At 29.2% G+C, this 19,724-nt stretch overlaps 1 protein-coding gene across 2 annotated transcripts; it reads left to right on the top strand.

Annotated features, from left to right (window-relative positions):
* Positions 1–233: 233 nt before the first annotated feature.
* LOC123303960 (retinol-binding protein pinta) lies at positions 234–14,242 on the top strand. Of its 2 annotated transcripts, none has more exons than XM_044886322.1 (6): positions 234–504; positions 8,604–8,807; positions 11,592–11,751; positions 12,601–12,973; positions 13,619–13,718; positions 13,785–14,242. In XM_044886322.1, exons 2-6 carry the CDS (start codon positions 8,663–8,665, stop codon positions 13,934–13,936), a joined length of 930 nt encoding a protein of 309 aa, XP_044742257.1. In that variant the 5' UTR covers positions 234–504; positions 8,604–8,662; the 3' UTR covers positions 13,937–14,242. The 2 variants fall into 2 exon arrangements, with proteins under 2 accessions (XP_044742257.1, XP_044742256.1); XM_044886321.1 differs by lacking the exon at positions 234–504 and adding an exon at positions 8,341–8,461.
* Positions 14,243–19,724: the final 5,482 nt, after the last annotated feature.

The raw sequence follows: 19,724 nt of genomic DNA, 5'->3' as shown, positions 1-19,724 counted from the left end.
TTATTCTCGTTCTACTCCACTATTTTAATAAACTTCTTTTGTGACGGGACCAGTCTTTCCATTATAGGAAACAATTCCATAAAACTATCTGTATAAACGCATATGGTTATACAAAGTACAATATTATTTTTACCTTCAAAAGTTAACAATTTAAAAAATTAATAATTGTTATTATTGATAATCATATTTTAAAATATGAACATTTTTAAAATAAACATTACACACGAGCACAGTCAGTGTACCCACGTTTAGACAGACATACATGTGTAGGTACCCTATCTATACCTATGTTTTATTTGTAAATTAACAATTTTGTGTAGAATTGTGTAATAATTATCACAGAAAACTTTTTCATAATATTATTTTGTTAAAAAATGGAATCATTTTGAAGGATTTTAGTGTGTAGATATGAAGATTTAAAAAAAATTTAATTGAAGTTACAATTTATTTCCGTGTCTTCATACAGTTTATGTAAATCATATCAGAGAAGAACTTTTATTCAAGGTAACTATATTTCTTATATTTCTAATAAAATTTAGGATTTAATCATGTAATAAATTGTCAGAGTTAATTTCAAAAACTATCAAAGCTAGCGGTGTTCAAACATTGTGTTTTCATACAATGTCTTGTACCATTAATGTAATAATTTGACATGTCTTTTTAAAGAATGATAATATTTATTTATAGATCGAGGAAATTCGTAACTTATGTGCTTCCAACTGGGTTGCTCTTTTGGGTCTCAAATGGGAATTTCATGTAGATACTTACTTGGGTCATAATCGGCCAGACCCATGAGTTCCCAATCGGTAATTCCAATTAGCTGCTCACAAAAAAGGCAATGAAATTTTCTGTACACATATATCCCAAAACTCCACTTGCATTACACTGTTCTATCTCAGTTATTATTGTTACTCATTTTGATGTACACATTATTTAATTAAAACTTGACGTTGTGATTGTAAATGAGTTTCCAGTCAGGTGCTAACAAAAGGTGCAAAAGTAAAACTGAAATACTTCAAAGATTTTAGCATTGGATTATCCTGTGTTTCCAGGGTAATCCCAATGTCCAAAAAATAACATTTAATATATAATATTTCAAAAGTTGGGTTGTCGCAATGAGTTATCGTACAAGTTCAAATGTGACAAAGCTCATGATGGTTTAAAATAAAAGTTCGACAAGTAATTGGGCCATCCCAACAGGTTTTCACCAAAGGCCCAATTGGGCAAGCCCAATATCGAGCCATTTATTTCTACATTAGGTTATACCAACATATTCACATCCATGTCCAAAATCGAGTCATTTTGTTTTACTTTGGGCATTCCCAACAGGTTCTCATCCAGGTCCCAACTGGGATTTGCCATACAGCACCCAATTTCTAGTCGGGATTTTATATCATTCACAACTGTCATTTAATTACATGGTCTTAGACTCTATGATAATGTTTACAGCGTCCTCTTCATTTCATATTTAAATTTTACTCTCATTTCATATTTAAATCAGGAGAGGTTAGCTTAGTATTTTGGAGTCGCGAATAATAATGACAACATAAATGATGAAGTCATTATGTGAAAACTCAAATGAATAATATAATGAAACGGAAATAATAAATATCTTTGCGACCGGTGACAATTTCTGTGCACAATAAATACTAAGAGATATTTGCTATGCCAAATTTTCATCATGAGCCATGCTGGTTAAATTGAAATTCAAGGCCGATGGTAAAGGTATATAGGTGGCTTATGAAGCTGGATCGGGGCGTCGATTCATTCACGCCTCCCCTTGAAACTTGATTCTATAAATCTACCACCAAAATTACATAAAAGTTTATTAAACCATCCCACGTAAATATGGAAACCAATACACGGATAATTTTGTTGCGACAAATTTTTCTTGTAAGAAGGGATGCAAATACAAAATGTTTAATTATTAATTTTTAAATTGTACTTATTTTTATTTAAATAAAGAAAAAGATTTGTAAAAAACTATTTAATTATTTGCCGCAATTTCAAATTGAAAATTCGAAGCACTGCAAAAGTTTTATTTTTCATGATTCATCTCTTCAATAAAAAATGAGACTTTTATCAACTCATTTTTGAAAAAAATGAACAGGATGCTTTTCTTTCGGGCTTTAAAAAAAAATCACACTACAAACAAACTATAAGAATCGCTTTTGAGAAAAACTAAAAAAATTTGGTAATTGGTTTTTCGATATTCAACTCTTTCGAGAGATTGATACGTCCTTACCTATATTAAATCTTAAAATGACGAATCGAGTTAGGTACACTTAAAAAAGAATATTATCGGTTTTTTCTGTTATTTGGACACTCACCAAGATCTTATTTACGAATATTTTCACATGGTGACCAATTGGACATACCATTTAGATTTAGCCCAATAACGCTTAAAAAATCTTTTTCAGTAATAAGGAAATCTGAAATCGTTATAATGATTTTCAACAAATTTTTACCTTTAAGATTTCGACATACTAATATTAATAATGACTTCAAAATGAGATAGTTAAATGAATTAGGTAATTCTTATTCTGCACATGCTCCAAAAACTTAAATAGTTATCTAATTTGATTTAAAGGCTAGATTATTATTTTTGTTAATTTTATGTGTTCATTTATATAATTAGATACCCTGTGTAGTTTTTGAATAGAATGTGTTAGAAAATGACTGAATATTTCATAGCGCGGGGTACAATGTAAATTAAATTAAATTTGTATACTTTTCCTATGTTATAATTATTGAATAATATTTCAAATAGTATTGTTACTAGAAAGTGACAATGAGAAAAACTTAGAGACTAGGAAAAATAAGCTCTTGAAAGTCAACACGAGTTGCGATGTTTGGTACCGAGCAAAAGCGAGAACCACATGTAGTTCTGGAGATGAAATTCTGGAGAAATATAATAAAATTTTTACAATATAACAATTAATATACAAGGGATTCAAAAAGTATGGGATAAATTGAAAAACACGAGAAAAGCATTTTGTTTTGATAAACAAAAAACATGTGTCAAATTTTATATAAAAAAATTCTATCTGAAATGAAATGAAAATTGAACCACCCCCTCTTAATCCCCTGACCAGGACAAAAATAAACATTAAAATTTTTAATAGAAAATCCAATTCTTAGTGCAGATTCATATTCTCCATGTTGAAAAAGCTCGAATTTTACTCGAAAAATTTTATTTCGTGAAAAATAATCCAAAATTTGTTCTCCCTTTAGGTATAAGTTCACTGAAGGTACTCTCGGATAATAAGCGATACTTTTACTGTCAGCCTTGTCAGTATGCCAGTCTCTGTTGAGCCTTTTCAGATGATTTCCTAGAATGTCTCTACGGTTCGGTACATCTATATATTTTCGGTTAGATAAATTACAGGATTATAGCATAAAGTGTTATAATGGTATACCTTACAAATGGTCTTCACATCCGATTGATATAAACTGTAAACTGACAGTCGAAATTATAACCTTTGGTCATGATTTTCTACAAAAATGCGAATTGGATTTTTTATCGACTTTAAATTTTTGAAATGATAAAACACTATTAAATAGAAACGGGTATCAATTGATTAATTTCTCGACAACCTGCTGGTACCTAGGTAGGTAAAATGTAGCCATTGTCTTGCACACCCTATAATATAGACATTATAATATGATATGAGATAATCGATTACTTTATTTACTGAAATTTTATAAGCATGTTCAATAACATATTTATAGGTAAATCGATAAGTAAATATATCAATAATATTTTTATCAATTTTGTGGTTTTAAGATTAATTATTATTGATTGTATTTATGTACACGCATATCTATACATACATTATTAGTCATTATTATTTAATTAGCAAACAGAACAGGTCCGCTCTCATCAAACTTATTTTTTTATTCAAATGTTTAAATATTAAGCGCCACGCCGCATATAATTACTCCTCACAAGGATATATAGTATGCGGTGTATAACCCGCAGTTTAATTGGATTTTATTTTTTCTTATTAAAAATTATACAAAATGTACAATTTTCGAATATTCACAAATTTGGTTTTCTATTAAAAACCTATTATGGGTTATAGCAGTCAATTCGTTGAAAAAAATAGAACAAAAGTTTAATAATAAAGAATTTTTTTCGAAAACGTCACTGTTTATCGTAAACGTCACTGTTGAAAACTTGCAGGTAACTTCAACTAGTGATCTTATGGGACATTCTCGAAAAACGAAACAAAATTTTAGAAAATATTTTCGAAAATTTTCGACAGTTAATAAATGGCGGCAATTTAAATTTTATAAATCCTTCTAATTTATAAAAAAAAAATATGCAAGCACTGGTATTCAACACTTTCTATTCAAGGTATTTCAACAATTAATTCAATCAATTGTTTGTTTTCACTTGTTTTATTTCTTTTATGATTTAGCATACAAGAACGTGTATGAGTATTTTAATTAGCGGTAAATTTTCTATTGTACCGCATGACTAAAAACAAATTTTATATTTTTAATCAATATTATGAAATATTTTATACGTTGGTTATAAATATTTTTTTATTCTAATTATTTATGGTTTTAATTCAGCTATAAAAATCATCATCTATCGATAAAATAGCGTAAGTAAAGTGTAGGTACTGTTAATCAAGTTTATCTTAACAAATTTAGACTTAATTAATGTAGGAAAATATAAAATGCCTACTCAATTTTAAAGCTAAACAGCTTGTTTTAATGAAACCATTTTCAACAAAGAATCAATTATTATAAAAATGCATGCACTATTAATTAGATATTTGCTACCAATAGCCTTCAAGGCTCATTTTCATTATAACATTCTTCGCATTTTACAAATCTATGGAAATTTGATGAAAAATAAAAGCGTTTCATTGTAGTATTGTAGCACAAAGCCATTAATTGTTTAATTACTAAATTAACTTAATACACATTCATTGAAACATATGTACTCATATAACTTTCATCTGTTTAATATTTAATAAAGCCTCGATCAAATGACTTAGATAAAATTGTTGAAAAATTCCATTCAATTTAAAGCGAGCCCTGGAAAATGTAAGCTGAGAATAATAATGTTGATTACGCTGAGAAAAGAAGCACTTTACTTACGTGAAAAATTATTTCCTTTATTTGAAGCAATTGTTTCTACATCTAAATTTTGGCATCAATCTGTCAGAAAATTTAATACACTACAGGGTTGGTTGTTAAATAAAAAGTTACCATGGAAATGTCTTTAAATTATATGTTCTTAAATAACACCTACCCCCCCCCCCATTTATGTGGTAACTTCTTTTTAAACAACGTGTATCTTTCATTATAGAGGTAACATCTTTTTGGGCTAAATGTATTAGACAGCCCTGTATAATAACTAACTTAATATCATTTTTAACTAACTTAATCTATTTGGCTATTCAAACAAATCATTTTCGTTTCCTATTTTTGGTATTTTTAACATGACTTTTCTCAAAAACTTTTGTTGAGAAAATAATGCAGCACCGTTCGAACCTATACCGTTACGCAAGAAGTATTTCGAGTAAATATTTTTTGTTTTCTATAATAGCCGTTATTTGCTTGAACGCAATTATTACACATTATATTATTGTTAGTCATGCATAGCAAGTTCTCTTTTCCTAAAATGTTTCTCATGTGGCAAATAGCAAATTTTTCATGAAAGGTAATTCGTGTACAAAAACCGAACTTAATTTTGGACTTATGTATGTAAAACAATAGTGTATCCTCTTACTAGCACGGGTTGTCTATAACAAAGTAAAGAAGCGAACTTTATTATGTTATCCCGTGCAATGAACCACACACACTCTTTGAATTTTTTTTTTTTTCATCCAAGTCTTTAAATTGTGATTTTTGAAAGAAAAAATGTTAAAATATCTAATTGTATTAACTAATTTGCTGTGTCAATTAAAACAGTTTTGTGGAATAAACCGATAAAAATAAAAGATTATACATTAATAGTTTTGGTTTCATTTATAATATGAATTGAAAATAGTCTTAATTAGAATAATAAATTAAAGTGTTTAAAACTATTTTGAAATACCTAAATGAGTATTATTTGTTATCAAAAAAATTGTTTTTTAAATGAAAAACAGAGTTGGCTTTAGTTCAAAAAATTCATTGTCAAAAATTTCATTTCATTGCTCAATTTGATTTAATATTAACTTTTTTAAATAGATAAAGTGTGATCGCAGTCTTTTAAGAAAGTATTTGTGGAGGCTGGCGCTATTGTTTGTCTCAGAACGTTATAACTGATAGTGCAATGTATTTCATTATTTTTTAAAGATTTTTTCAGAACAACTCGGGCTGTTATAACAAGTGGCTAAAAACAGCCAAGCTGGATTGACCCCTTTGATAATCAAATAGCTGTTTAGTATCATATTATGATTATGAATTATTACATTTAATAAACATTTCCACAATCGAGTATTCTCTCCTAACAGCAAAAATCATCTTCTTTTGCCTTGACTTGCTTTGACTGAGCAAAGGCTGGCGGCTAAAACTTCATTTACTAGCCTTAGTAAAAAAAACTTATAAGTTTGGAATTTCCTACCTACCTGCTTAATAAAGTTATACCTCATCGCAGTTTATCATTCCGAAATTTCGTTCAACCATATTGAATGAAAGTGAGATTTACTTATCTCCATGTTAACGTATCAGTAGTATTTATCATACTGTTCATTCAATACACTCAACGAAACGTTGTTAGTCGTGTTTTCTACGCCACTGTTTCAGATAATTTATAAATGAGCGCCTCATTTACGATTTACAACATCTGTATCCGTTTAATAGATCTATTCAAAATATTATTGAGTTTATTATTAAAACTAAACGTGCGTCGTAAAAACAGTGTAATTTCCTGATCTATTAACAACACAATGTTTAGTATTATTATCAGGCTTAAATAATCAATCAATAATGTTTTGAAAAATCATCACATTTTTAAGTTCCTGGCTGTAAATGTAATAAACAATATAAATATGACCTCTTTATTACTGTTTATTTAAAGAGGTTATTTTAGGGCATATTTATTTTTGAAAACCTCTTTATTTGCTATAGATTAAGTTCCAACAAAATTCTGTATGTGTTTTATACATATCAGCAAATTTTTTTTCGGAATGTTCTTGATGCACTGTTACTGAACCTATTGCTAAACAAGTTGAAGAGTAAGCTCAATTGTTTGTCAAAGAAAACTTGACTTGTGCCTCCAACTCCTTGGCCCCTGTGCAACTGCACCTCAATAAAGCCGGCCCTGATGAAAGCCTTGTATAAACGGTAATCAATATTTATACAACTAAAATTTATTTTATAATGACATGTTAATGCTTTGATGAAATGAATTGATTTTCAATTACTCTTGATAATTTTGTTCAACCAAGTTCAGAGATAATTTATGAGCTTTGACCATCTCCAAATTGCATTTTTTAACATTGCTTTTAGCTTTGAAAACGGATTTATTTGGGTCTTTCTAGATAATGAACTATATAACTCTATTTTATAAAAAATGAAAAGATATATTTTTGCAGAATAAAATGACCTAAAAAATACAATTTTTCTGTTTGTTCATAAAAAAATTTTACAAAAATTGTTGTTACCGGTCTACTTAGTTGCTTGAGGCATTGAGACAACATAAATATAGGTAAACAATCATTGCTGCAAATACTAGAAAATATTCTTCTCATGATTTGTTGTTAAGAATATCATCAAATAAAGGGTTACTTCAAAGGTTAACACAAATCATAGCAAAAAAAAATTTCCAAGAACAAATTTCATCCAGACAATACATAAAATAATCATAACAAAGTTTACAGTTAATAAAAATCGCCAAATAAAATAAACAAAACACAATACAGTCAAACCTGGGTAAGTAAGAACTTGATAAGTGAGAAAAATCTATAAGTGAGAGTAATAGCCAGAAACCTCTGTAAGAGAGAGTCGGTTTTGAGACTGCTACTTATCTATACCTCTATAAGCGACAGTCGAGCTTTATTTATTTATATTATTTAGGGGGAATTATAGCTACAATTTACTACATTCGTACTTGCTGTGACTTGTTATTGCTGCGTACCTCTATAAGAGAGAAACGCTATCCATGTACCTGCATTAGCGAGAAACTCGGGTTAGTGAGAGACCTCTTTAAGCGAAAATGAGAATGTGCTCCCTTGAACTCTCGCTTATCCAGGTTTGACTGTAATGGAATTTTTTCATAAAAAAATAAGTATGATTTTACCAAGTAAATGGAAGTCATGAAGGGGCGTACATCAAACTTATCAAATACCGTCACTTTAATATTAATATTATTTAAAAAAATCCCATTCATTTAAAATCCAACTCTGACAAGAACATTTATACACAAATGACTTTATAAAAAGGTGTTAGATAATGTTATCAAGTCTATTAACAATATATTAATGCACGGCTATCACACCGTACCACAATTCTAAAGGTAAAAAAAAATTTAAAAAAAAAACATCAATACAATTACATTTATTGTGAAGGTTTTATTTCATTACTTTTCGCTGAAAAATTGCAATCCTTACATCATTGTAAAATCAGAGTGAGTGTGTACATGGTTTTATTTGTTATAGGGGTGCCAAAAGTGACCGATTTGGAAGTGTGTGCAGGTGATTCATTGTTGAAATAAAAAATGCCACCAAATATACGTAAATTACCAAATGATTTGGCATTAAAAGCACAAAATACAATAAACGAGGATGATGAACGTATCAGTGAAGATTTAAAATCCATACGTAATTGGTTAACAAAACAACCCCATTTAAATGTTCGTAATGGTAAGTTTTAGTTTAAATTTTTTTTGAATTTATTTGTGTGTGAAGAATTTATAACTATTCATAATAAATTTCCTTGTTTATTGTTTAATATATCTTGTTTATTAAAAAATTTAATATTTGGAAAAAAAAGTGGTAAAAAGTGGTAGAAAAGTACCAACATTGTTGTCGATTCTAAGAATTTCAAATCAAAAGAACATTGATAAACTTTTCTCTGACTTATATTAAGCATATCATTCTAAATTAAAAATAAGGCATAAGGGTCCGTGCAAGGGACCTCCTGGGGTGGGGGGGGGCGGTGCCACATGCAGACTTACGAAGAGTAAAAAAGGGAAAAATGGAAAAATAGAAACCTTTTTAATAGGATTTAAAAGAATAGGAACGAATATTGGCAATTTTTAGAAAATTCCAAAACTAGGAAAAAAATAAAATAATTTAAAAACTTTTTATGAAAAAACCAAAGGATATACAGGAAATGAATAAGTCTAAACCCTTCAAGCTAAAACAATTAACATGATTCGAGATAATTTTTAAATTTATCATATGTAATGAATTAGCACAATTACATACATAAAAATCGGAAGTAGGTTCTCCACAATCTGCCTAAACATATACATATATAAACAGGGTGGAACATTTAAATCTATTACAACTAATAGTTCGTATTGTAGCTAACCAATCAAAAATAGCTAACTATTGCCCTTTACAATTTTTGACTAAAGCATTGTTTGGTGGCTAGCATGTTTCCTTTCAATTGAATGCAATATTGACATATTTTTATCTCTTACTTTTTAGGATCTTAGACTCTTCAACTTGTGGACAAGCTGTTTTTTGATTGGTGGTTACCTACAAAACGAGCTAATAACCATAATACATTATAATGGTCCACTCTATATTTATATATGTTCTAATCTATATTTTTTTTGGGTGTTTGTGGCCCTTTTTACTTCATTTTTCAGTCTGCAGTTGATCGTGATATATTATAGTTGCATACCTACGTATTTTTATTGGCTTTTTTTTTTAAACTCATGATCCCCTTTGTTACCATCTAAACTCGTATTTATTTGGCGGTATGTTAAATCCACATTCCAGGTCAAATTTTATTTTTTTAACTTGTTAGTATTCGCCTAAAAGACTTAGAAAGGTAACAGTTACTTGACTACTTTTCCTGTTCCAATTGACATGGCTAGTAAGGAATGATTCTCCCTGCAACCTTAGTATTGTGTTCGATCAGGTTTCTGAGAACTCATACTTGTAAATATTTTATATTTTTTATTTATCTTATTTTTAACCTCAAAGAGTGCGGAATTTACATATTACACAACCAAGCGTAAATAACACTCACGTAATTTTCGTTTAGTAAGAATAAAATTATACGACAATCGTAATTCATATATCTGTTATGTACATGGAATAGAAACAATTCGAAGACAAATGAATATAATTCTGCAGGTCATGGGAAGCTAAATATGACACTGTCGTGAGATATTCATCAAAATAAAATACACTTGTCTTAAAACAAAATTACATAAACTAAAAACGTCTTTAAATATTTACAAACAATTTTTTTATTTAAAATACATATAATTGCATAGAAGAATGAATGCATGCAAGATGTTTGCATTGCTATCATAGTCATTCTTGACGAATACTTACATATTGCAGACGTCATTAAATTAAGGTCCGTTCATAATATTTTTATAACACACGTGTGACCTAAAACATTTTTATTATTATCCTAACTTAGAATACAAAATTTGGGCACGAATACTAAAAGTAATAAATTTTTAATAAGAAACGGTTTTTATACCCTGTATATATGAAATATATATCAAGGTATACTAATTTTAGTCCCAACGCTTAGAAATATTAATGATACCAAAAAAATTTTGGTAAAGATGTTCAAAAAATCACCTAATAAGTCCATTTATGTCCGTTTCGAAACACGATAACTCAAAAACGAAAAAGAGTTATTAAGTTGATATACCGCAATCAGAACGTAAAAAGTCAGGTTGAGTTCGTAAATAACAAACATTGGTTAATTGAGCTTTGAGTCCGTGACTCATCCTGAAAATCTTAAGAGATTGAAGTTTAAATGTAAAAAATGTTCCTTATAAAATAATAAACAAATTTCGTTCGAAACATTTTTTCATAAACATAATTGCTTGCTCATGAGGGCACAAACTAGCACGAAACTTTGTTGTCCATTTTCTTCAAAACTATAAAAGATAGTTAAAGAAAATTTGCAGAGAGCTTCAAGTAGTAGTTTTGTAAAAGATTCTCAAAAAACGAAAATATTTTCGAAAAATTTTACACTTATGGCAGCTTTTTCGGCATTGGTTTTTAAACTTGTCTAATTTATCTTAATTAAACTTTTATAATTTATCTAAATGGATATGCAGGGTTTTTTTGGGGCGAAAAGCCAATCTAGCTAGGTTTTATTTTAAAAAAAATGTCGTTTTGACCATGTTTTCCGGAAAAACTAAAATATTGACTATAAAATGTGACTCTTCCTGACATCTATTGATGTTTATCGTAGTTAACGAAATAAAGTACATTAACGGGACATTCAAATTGGTATTTTTGTGGAGATTAGTATAAATATATATTATTATTATATTAGTAATAAAATTTGTGTCTTTTTAACTCAAAAAATACCGAGCAAAGTTCGGTCATCCAGATATTTATAAATTATGCAAGCATTGACATTCAACACTTTCCATACAGGGTATTTCCACAATTAACTCAATTGTTTGTTTTCACTTGTTTTTTATATTTTTGTTCCAGATGACCAGTGGTTACTAACATTTTTACGAGGATGTAAATATAGTTTAGAACGTACGAAAGAAAAATTAGACACATTTTATATGTTACGAACATTGATACCAGAATTTTTCAAAAACAAGGACCCAACTCAACCGGAGCTAAAAGCTTTAATAGATAATGGGTAAGCTTGTGATAAAAATTTATGTCTACCACAAAGCATTAAAAAATTGAACCGATTCGAATTATAGAATTTGGGTCGGTATTTCCTAGCTAGAAAGTTCTTCATATGTGATTCTAATTTATTTATCGAATTAAAATCTATTCCGATCCGAGTTCATAGCTCCAGTCACATGTCAACACATCAATCAACGCACTAAATATTACAAGAACTACGTGTTGATTGGGTTGGGTATGTCGACTATAGAGGAGTTCATTGGATTCTGAAGTTTTTAACCCTTACATTCAAAAATGGGACACCAGTATACAGCCTTTTTCTTTGTCTATTTTTCCAGGTCTATTTTATCCTGTCAATTTTTCCTAAATCCCATGAGTTCTTCTCAGATGGATATCAATATTTCCATTGTTATCAAAAATATTGCATACACAGGGATTGATTTGAGCGGTGCTTGAGGAAAATAATAATTTAAGATAATGTAAAAAGATAGCTTGTTTTGGACTTGACTCAGCTAAATATGTTGACTATTGGCTAGAGTCTAGATAATACTAATATAATTTGGAAACTCCCATAACAAAACATTTCCGACATCAATAATTTGGAAACTCCACTCCCCACACAAGGGTACAGTTCCAGCACCTCTGTTGTCAGAAATCAAGCACTGCAATGCACTTGATTTCTTGATAGATTTGCAAGGCCTGATTTCAAATAGGTAGAGGAAGTGAAAATAGACTTAAGGATTCATTTAAAAACCCAAAATTCTAGTTGTAACATTATGAATGTTGAAAATGAAAGAGTAATCATTACCTCCGAATTTCTTAAAAATTTCAAATGTTTTTTATTTATTTGTTTTAGACTATTTTTACCATTAGAAAATAAAACAGACCCCACCGGACCATGTTTATTATTTTTCAAACAAGGTGATTATGATCCAACCAAAGTGGATATCGTGGATATCTTTAAATATCTTTTTATTATATTGGATATTTTAATGTATGAAGATGATAATTTATCGGTTAGCGGCTTAGTGGTAATATGTGATTTGAAAGGTGTGACGCTAACACATATGGCACAGTTTACACCTGGATTAGCGAAAAAAAGTGTTAGTACTGTACAAATTGGATATCCTATACGACAAAAAGGAGTACATTTTATTAATACACCAGCAGGATTTGATACGTTGTTTAGTTTATTGAAAGCGTTCGCATCGGAAAAGCTTAAGAAACGAGTAAGTCAACTACAAAAAATATATTTAATTTTACTTAATTTTAAGGAGATATGCAGAGATTGGATAATACTAAGGATTTCAAGAAAACTTTATAAATACATTTTTTGATTAACAAAGTGTCCAAAAATCATAAAAAATTCGTAGGTCCCCGGGCTTTTTATTATTATTTTACCGTTCAAAGTTTGTCTAAATCAATTATATAAATCGTTACAAATATATCTTGCCTATGTTTTCTTCTTCTATTGCTAAAGTCATTGCGAACTCACAAAGACTGTAAGCATTACTTTTGAAACCGTAGAAAACATAAAACTAGGAAACAGGAGAAATGGTGAAATCATTGCTAAAATCGCAACGGATTTCTATTAATAGTGGAAATTTCTCTAATGTTTTAGGAATGTTTTCTTCTTTGCTAATATTTCTTGAAATATTTTCTTTTTACATGCATGTCAAGTTTTCTTTCAAATACCTACATTTTAATTTGCCTCTAAGAATTTGGTTCATACTTGATAAAATTTTTATTTTAAAAGAAAATCGAATTAATCACAATTTAATGAGTAATAAATTTTATCATACGATGTATGACTTAACAGTTAGATAACAATGGAAGTCACATGATTTATTACAGTAATTTTTTATTCATTTTAGTATCATGTACATAAAACTATCGACTCGTTATATAAATTTATACCAAAGGAAAATTTTCCAATGGAATTGGGTGGATCAATTCCAATGGATGAAATGAAAGGTATTTTGAAAAATGCAATCAATGTTTTCCCTTCAATTATTTTATTATTATTTTTTTTTTTTTTAGAAAAATGGCGAATTAAAATTGCAAGCTATAAAAATTGGTTAATTGAAGATGAACAATATTATTCAGATGAGAAGTTACGATTAGGTAAATCAAAAACAGCTGAATCATTGTTTGGTATCGAAGGATCGTTTAGAAAATTGAATATCGATTAGAAATTTCGTTAATGGAAGCATCTAGAATTTATTTTCTTTTTATTCGATCATAAAAAGAATTAATGCTAAATCGTGATACTTTTCTAGAAAATTTGAGGCTATGCTGGACATTCAATTCTATTTATTATTTAAATACCGATTTCCGAAACTGAATACCAAAATAAGTTATTTTAAATTAGTGAATTAAAATATACGATTTTTTCCTAATATAGTGCTTAGTTCAATATTTCAAATACAAAATGCTTACCCAAATATAAAGTAGATCAAAAAATTCTCACGATATTTGCCACAAAAAAATATATTCGAAATGTTAAATTGAAAATGAAACGAAATTTTAAAATTTATTTATCAATTAAGAAGATATGCAAGGATTGATTGATTGACATTAGGGATTTCAATAAATTTTTATAAATACATTTTTTGATTAACAAAGTTTCTAAAAGTCACAAAAAATACCTAGGTGATCGAGCTTTTTATTATTATTTTATCGTTCAAAGTTAGCTGAAAAAATGATGAATCATATCCTTATATGATGAATAGGTTATACTTTTCAATAATAATACCATAAAAATATAAGGTTGTCGATGGTATATAAAGAAAATTTTAATTTAATTATGAGTTCATCGAATATCCATCATTCGAGTATTGATGATTGAAGGAGATTTCTATATTATCAAATTTATCAGCAACACTTGCACACAATATAGTATATATTTTTTTAGTTGCTTGGTATTTTAAAGCTAAAAATAACACATTATTGGACTACAAAGCATGTATTTGGTTTATATGTATACTCAATGTCACAAAAAATGCTCGTTTTAAAACATTCTAAGTGTTACTATTATAACATAACATATGATGCGTACGCTTAGAATGTTTTAACCGTGGCACTTTTTCTGACAGTGAGTGTACATATATTCCCTACAATACTGTAGGGAAACAAACACTTTAATTGCCTGTTAATACATCTTTTGTAAAAGTTCATTTAAATTCTCTGTACAGTTGTTAAGAAATTAACTAGCAAAGTGTTTTACCAAAAAAAAAATCTCTTATACTTACCAAAAAATGCCGACTTTGCTAGTTTAACCATAGAGAGAATCGATATAAATTTTTTGAGGAAAGATGTATAAATGGATGAATTGATAAATAAAATTATAAATTGGTAATGTTTTTTTTAATTTACACGTATATTATGGTTTCGAACTACTTTAAAGCTTATCAAATATTCCAAATTCCAAGTGATCCTTTACAACTTCTTTAAGTACAGTGAAACAAAAGTTGTTAAATCATTCTATACCTTTGTATTTATTTCCCTGTGTACCTAATCATCAATAGTTTAAGCGGATTTTCTGATCAGTACTTACAAAAAACATATCACATAGTGTACTCTATACCAATGACTATCGCTTATACATGGCCAAACCAAAATTAAGAGAAGTAACGAGTTGAATGATCTCGAATCACTACTCAACTTTTCCAAGAACTGTGTAAACATAGCTTTAACCCTGATAAAAAAATTTTCGATTCATTCCAATTCACTTCAACCATCCAATTCAATTCAACCAATCGGAATGAATAGGATTGAATTGTAAAAAAAATTTTGGATTCATTTCAATTCATTCCAATTGAAACCAATAAAAATTTTGAATGGAAATTTAATTGAATTGGGTTTAATTGATTGAATTCTGATTCAATCCAATAGAACGAATTTCCAATTGGATTGCAAATTTTTTTACGCTCAGGCAAGTGCGAGTACGAGAGGTCCGTAGCATTTGCTACTCTTACTCCGTAGCTCATACGGTATTGAACATTTTTTAAGAAGTGGAAAATACCTCGTTACATAATCTTATAACCTTTATTTTTATATTACCAATACATAATTCAATAATAATTTGATTGTTACTAAGTTAATTCAATAATTAGCTATTGTTATTGTTATTCAACTATTAAATTATTCTCATAAATTAATTATCTTCTTTCAATAACTTTTGTAAATTTATATACAATTAATATATGTATCGTTGTTTTATTTTTAAATAAATGCCATAAGTTTTTTGTTTATTTTTGTTCTGTAATTAAATCTGTAGTTAATTAGGAACATTAAATTAATCTAAAATAATCTACTTGTTAATCATACACCAAAACTGTGCTGTTTGGGAATTTAAAAGCATTGCATCTTACAACTAGAATTGTAACCAAAGACTTTAGAGAAAGGAGAAGGTTCTAAATTCGTCTTTATTTATTTATTTATTTTTTGTTTATTACCTCAGAACTTATCGCCGTATTAGCTCAGTTGGTTAGGGCAGCGGGTTCATGCTTAGGGTAGCGCGTTCGATTCCCGCCGTCGTACCAAAATTAATTTAATTAATAGTTGTGTAGGGCTGGTGTAGTGCTTGGTATATGCATGAAGGAGGTGCACTCAGACTCTGAAATTGAGGAGCTGATAAATTAAATTATCAGCGGAAAGGTGGTAAAACTCATATATGGTATCACTATGGGCTCTTTAGCCTAAGTGAGTCCTTCGAGGACAGCCAATATAACCTAACCTAGCCAACCTCAGAACTTTCGACTGGGTGAACTGATTTTGATGATTCTTTTTTTATTTGAAAGTTGGTGCTTCCCATGTGGTCCCAGTGCTGATAATGACATCCATGAGAAAATAATACATCTAAGTCTTAAATTTGCAATAGGTCTGTGCATGACAAATGGACGAATAACTCAATATTACGCCAACCGGTTTCGTTGATTCTTTTTTTACTGAGAAATTGGTTACTATAGTCAGGTTCACCAAAAATCACAAAATTAAAAAAAATTTTATAACAAAAAAAAAACCGACTCCAAAAACAAACTATTCCAAAACAAATTATTAAGCACTAATGCACTTTTGCACTAATGCACTATATACACTTTTGTTCTATCTCTAACGGTTTACAGGATTTGTCCAACGGTCCCTGGATCCAATTGAACTATATTGCTCATTTACGAACTTAGCCTCACTTTTTACGTCCTGAGCACGCTATAAAAGGTTATTATCTCATTTCGTTTTTAAATTATCGTGTTCACAGACAGACAGACGGACGGACAACCGTAAATGGACTAATTAGGTGATTTTATGAACACCTATACCAAATATCTGATCTGTGTTTGCTGTCACGTGGCCGGATGCATAGGTTTATGAAATTTTTTTTCTAAAAATATTAATGATCCTTAAATTTTTTTACAATTAATTTTGTGTTTTGTTATCAACATATTATGATTAATCATTAGAAACTTTTATTCAAACGATTTGATCTTAGTGGAAAAATGCCTATTGCATGCCAGTAATGTGCTTCATTTCCAACTTTATAGTGAAAACAATCGCAAGCGAAAAAAATCGCATTTACAATCGCATTACTACAAACAATCTTAAACGAGATGATCATATATTAATAATGGTGACATAATTTTATCTACGGATCATAATAACATATGATTTTTTGGTAATGGTTATTATAAAATGAAAGACTGTTTTGTATAATTATTATTTACAAAATATTAAAAATATACAAACAAATTCTTATTTTGTCTATTATTTATATAGTTCATTCACTTTAAACTCAAAACAATTCCAATCCAATTATATATAGGGTGTTCTCCATCGCAAAATTTAAGGTGTTCCCCATCACACAAGCAGCAAGCAATAAACAATTATGTGATAAACGTAGGCCCACAACTAAAATATACAATTGTAACTATTCCAAAAACATACAAATGACATCCTAAGACAAGAAATCTCGCGGCAGGATGCGTAGAAAAGACCTCGCAATATTATATAGGAAAATGGCTTTCTGTGAAACTTTTTCTAACCATCCTTAAATGTTCTTTGGACCATTCTGGTAAGAATAAGCTACGAGAGATCACATCTTCGAATATATTTTTACGACTAGGAAATTTGCTTTATGTGAAACTTTTTCACACTGCCCCCAAAATGTAATCCCGCATAAGCACCTGAATAGATTTTACCCCCCTCCCCAAATGCTTACGTAACGAATAAATGGCCTTTAATTACATTTTTGAAAAATTGATTTTGTACTATAAGGATTATGATTACTCAAAAATTGCATTATAATATTTATATTTTAAGAGGCAAACGCATCTGACTTTTTGCTTTGCAAATTGGTCAGTTAAATCTTTCCAATTTTAGCGTTGAAGTGATCTGATTCGATGGAAAGAAATATTAAACTATTTAGTCAATTCTCACTCACTGTAGAAAGTAAGTAATTTTTAACTCTTTTCAACAGTTTGTTACAACCAATGAGGCAAAGATTCGATATGCTATTTCCACGTTCTAAAACTCAGTGTAAACCTCGTTCGTATGCAGAAGTTTCAACTATCATTTCAGTGCAATACGCGTGAAAGTGCACAAGTTCGTTATCCAATGAAGACTTGAGGTCTGAGAAATAATCATTTCCTAATTATTTAGATCGCTAAATTCAGTCATAACTAAGACTTTTTCATGAATGCTTCTTTTGGGCACTTCAACGTAAACTCATATGCAAATCTGACTGCAGGTGGCAGCATGATGCAGGTATGCAAGTTATTTGATTTAAAAATTTAAATTTTCCAATTTAAAATAAAATTAATAACTGTAATTGGTTATATTAATCAATTTTGAAACATTTCATGTATTAAACTTTTTTAATTTAATTTTTATTGTAATTTTTTTGGATAAAGGACAAATTACAAACTAGAAATAGTTTTTAATTGGGAAATACCCACCGAGTTTTTCCGCCTTGGGTGCTAGGCCCACGTCCCTGCATTATAAATCCAGCTCTGTTCGCCACCCAACATGTAAAATGAACCTTTGCGGTATAATAGTATGGATGCATACATGGTTATTGGGTGCATTTTACACCACTTTGCAATGGTTGTTGGCGCACAAGCCAACTTTTAGGTTCTACCTTTACCAAAATTAATGCAATGCGGTCTCTCATTAAAATTTTGTGGAATGACTGCTTTGAGGTAGCTTAATATTCTCTGATGAATGAGAGTAAGAGTAAACTAACTCCAATTGCGAGAGATTGGAATGGTAGTCGGAAAAAGTAGAACTGGAAAAATAGTAATATACCGAAAATTTTATAGACCCGGAGTATTGTTGTAATTACGAGTTGGTTGGGTTGAGTTTGGCGACTATAGAGAAATTGGTTGAATTCGGAAGTTTTTAGTCCTTGCGTTCAAAACTATTGCAGAAATTTTTTTCGATCTATTTTTTTCGGTTATATTTTTTCCGGTCTATTTATAATAGACCTAAATCCGATTGGAATAGTACGGAATGGACAGGTTCGGTTGAAGAGGTAGTTAACAGAACTCATTTTCAAAGGCATTGACATTAAACCTGACATTCATAATTATTTACAATATATAGATGACAAATTACACCTTGAAGAGTTGAACACGTTTTCCATAATACCAAAAAGGTTTTTGCATCTAATTAAGAAATAATTTGCATACTTAACAAATACTTGCATACCTCTCAAAATAAACAATTTTTATAATATTTAAAGAGAGATTAATTTACTTCTTTAGAAACTCTAATCTTATCGAATATTTGTTGAATCGAATCCTTGAAATATGCAATGCATACATGATTTCATCGAATGGTTGTTAAACCTTTATTTACATCATCTTAAAATTCAAGAAATCAACAAAGTTTATAAAGTCATTTTCAAGTTTACAAACATTTTTTATATTAAAACATAGATATCTGATAAAATATGTTTTTATTAAATAACAAAACATTAAATAAAAG

The sequence above is a fragment of the Chrysoperla carnea genome, chromosome 1 (genome assembly GCF_905475395.1).
Source record: "Chrysoperla carnea chromosome 1, inChrCarn1.1, whole genome shotgun sequence".
Taxonomy (NCBI): domain Eukaryota; kingdom Metazoa; phylum Arthropoda; class Insecta; order Neuroptera; family Chrysopidae; genus Chrysoperla; species Chrysoperla carnea.
Note: the sequence above shows the minus strand (reverse complement) of the source record. Positions and strands in the feature narration are given on the sequence as shown.

Bases quoted from the DNA above. Each gene is read 5' to 3' on its own strand.
- LOC123303960 (XM_044886322.1), top strand. From the start codon at position 8,663: ATGCCACCAAATATACGTAAATTACCAAATGATTTGGCATTAAAAGCA. The intron at 11,752-12,600 runs GTAAGCTTGTGA...TATTTGTTTTAG, and splicing joins AAAGCTTTAATAGATAATGG to ACTATTTTTACCATTAGAAA. The intron at 12,974-13,618 runs GTAAGTCAACTA...TATTCATTTTAG, and splicing joins CGGAAAAGCTTAAGAAACGA to TATCATGTACATAAAACTAT.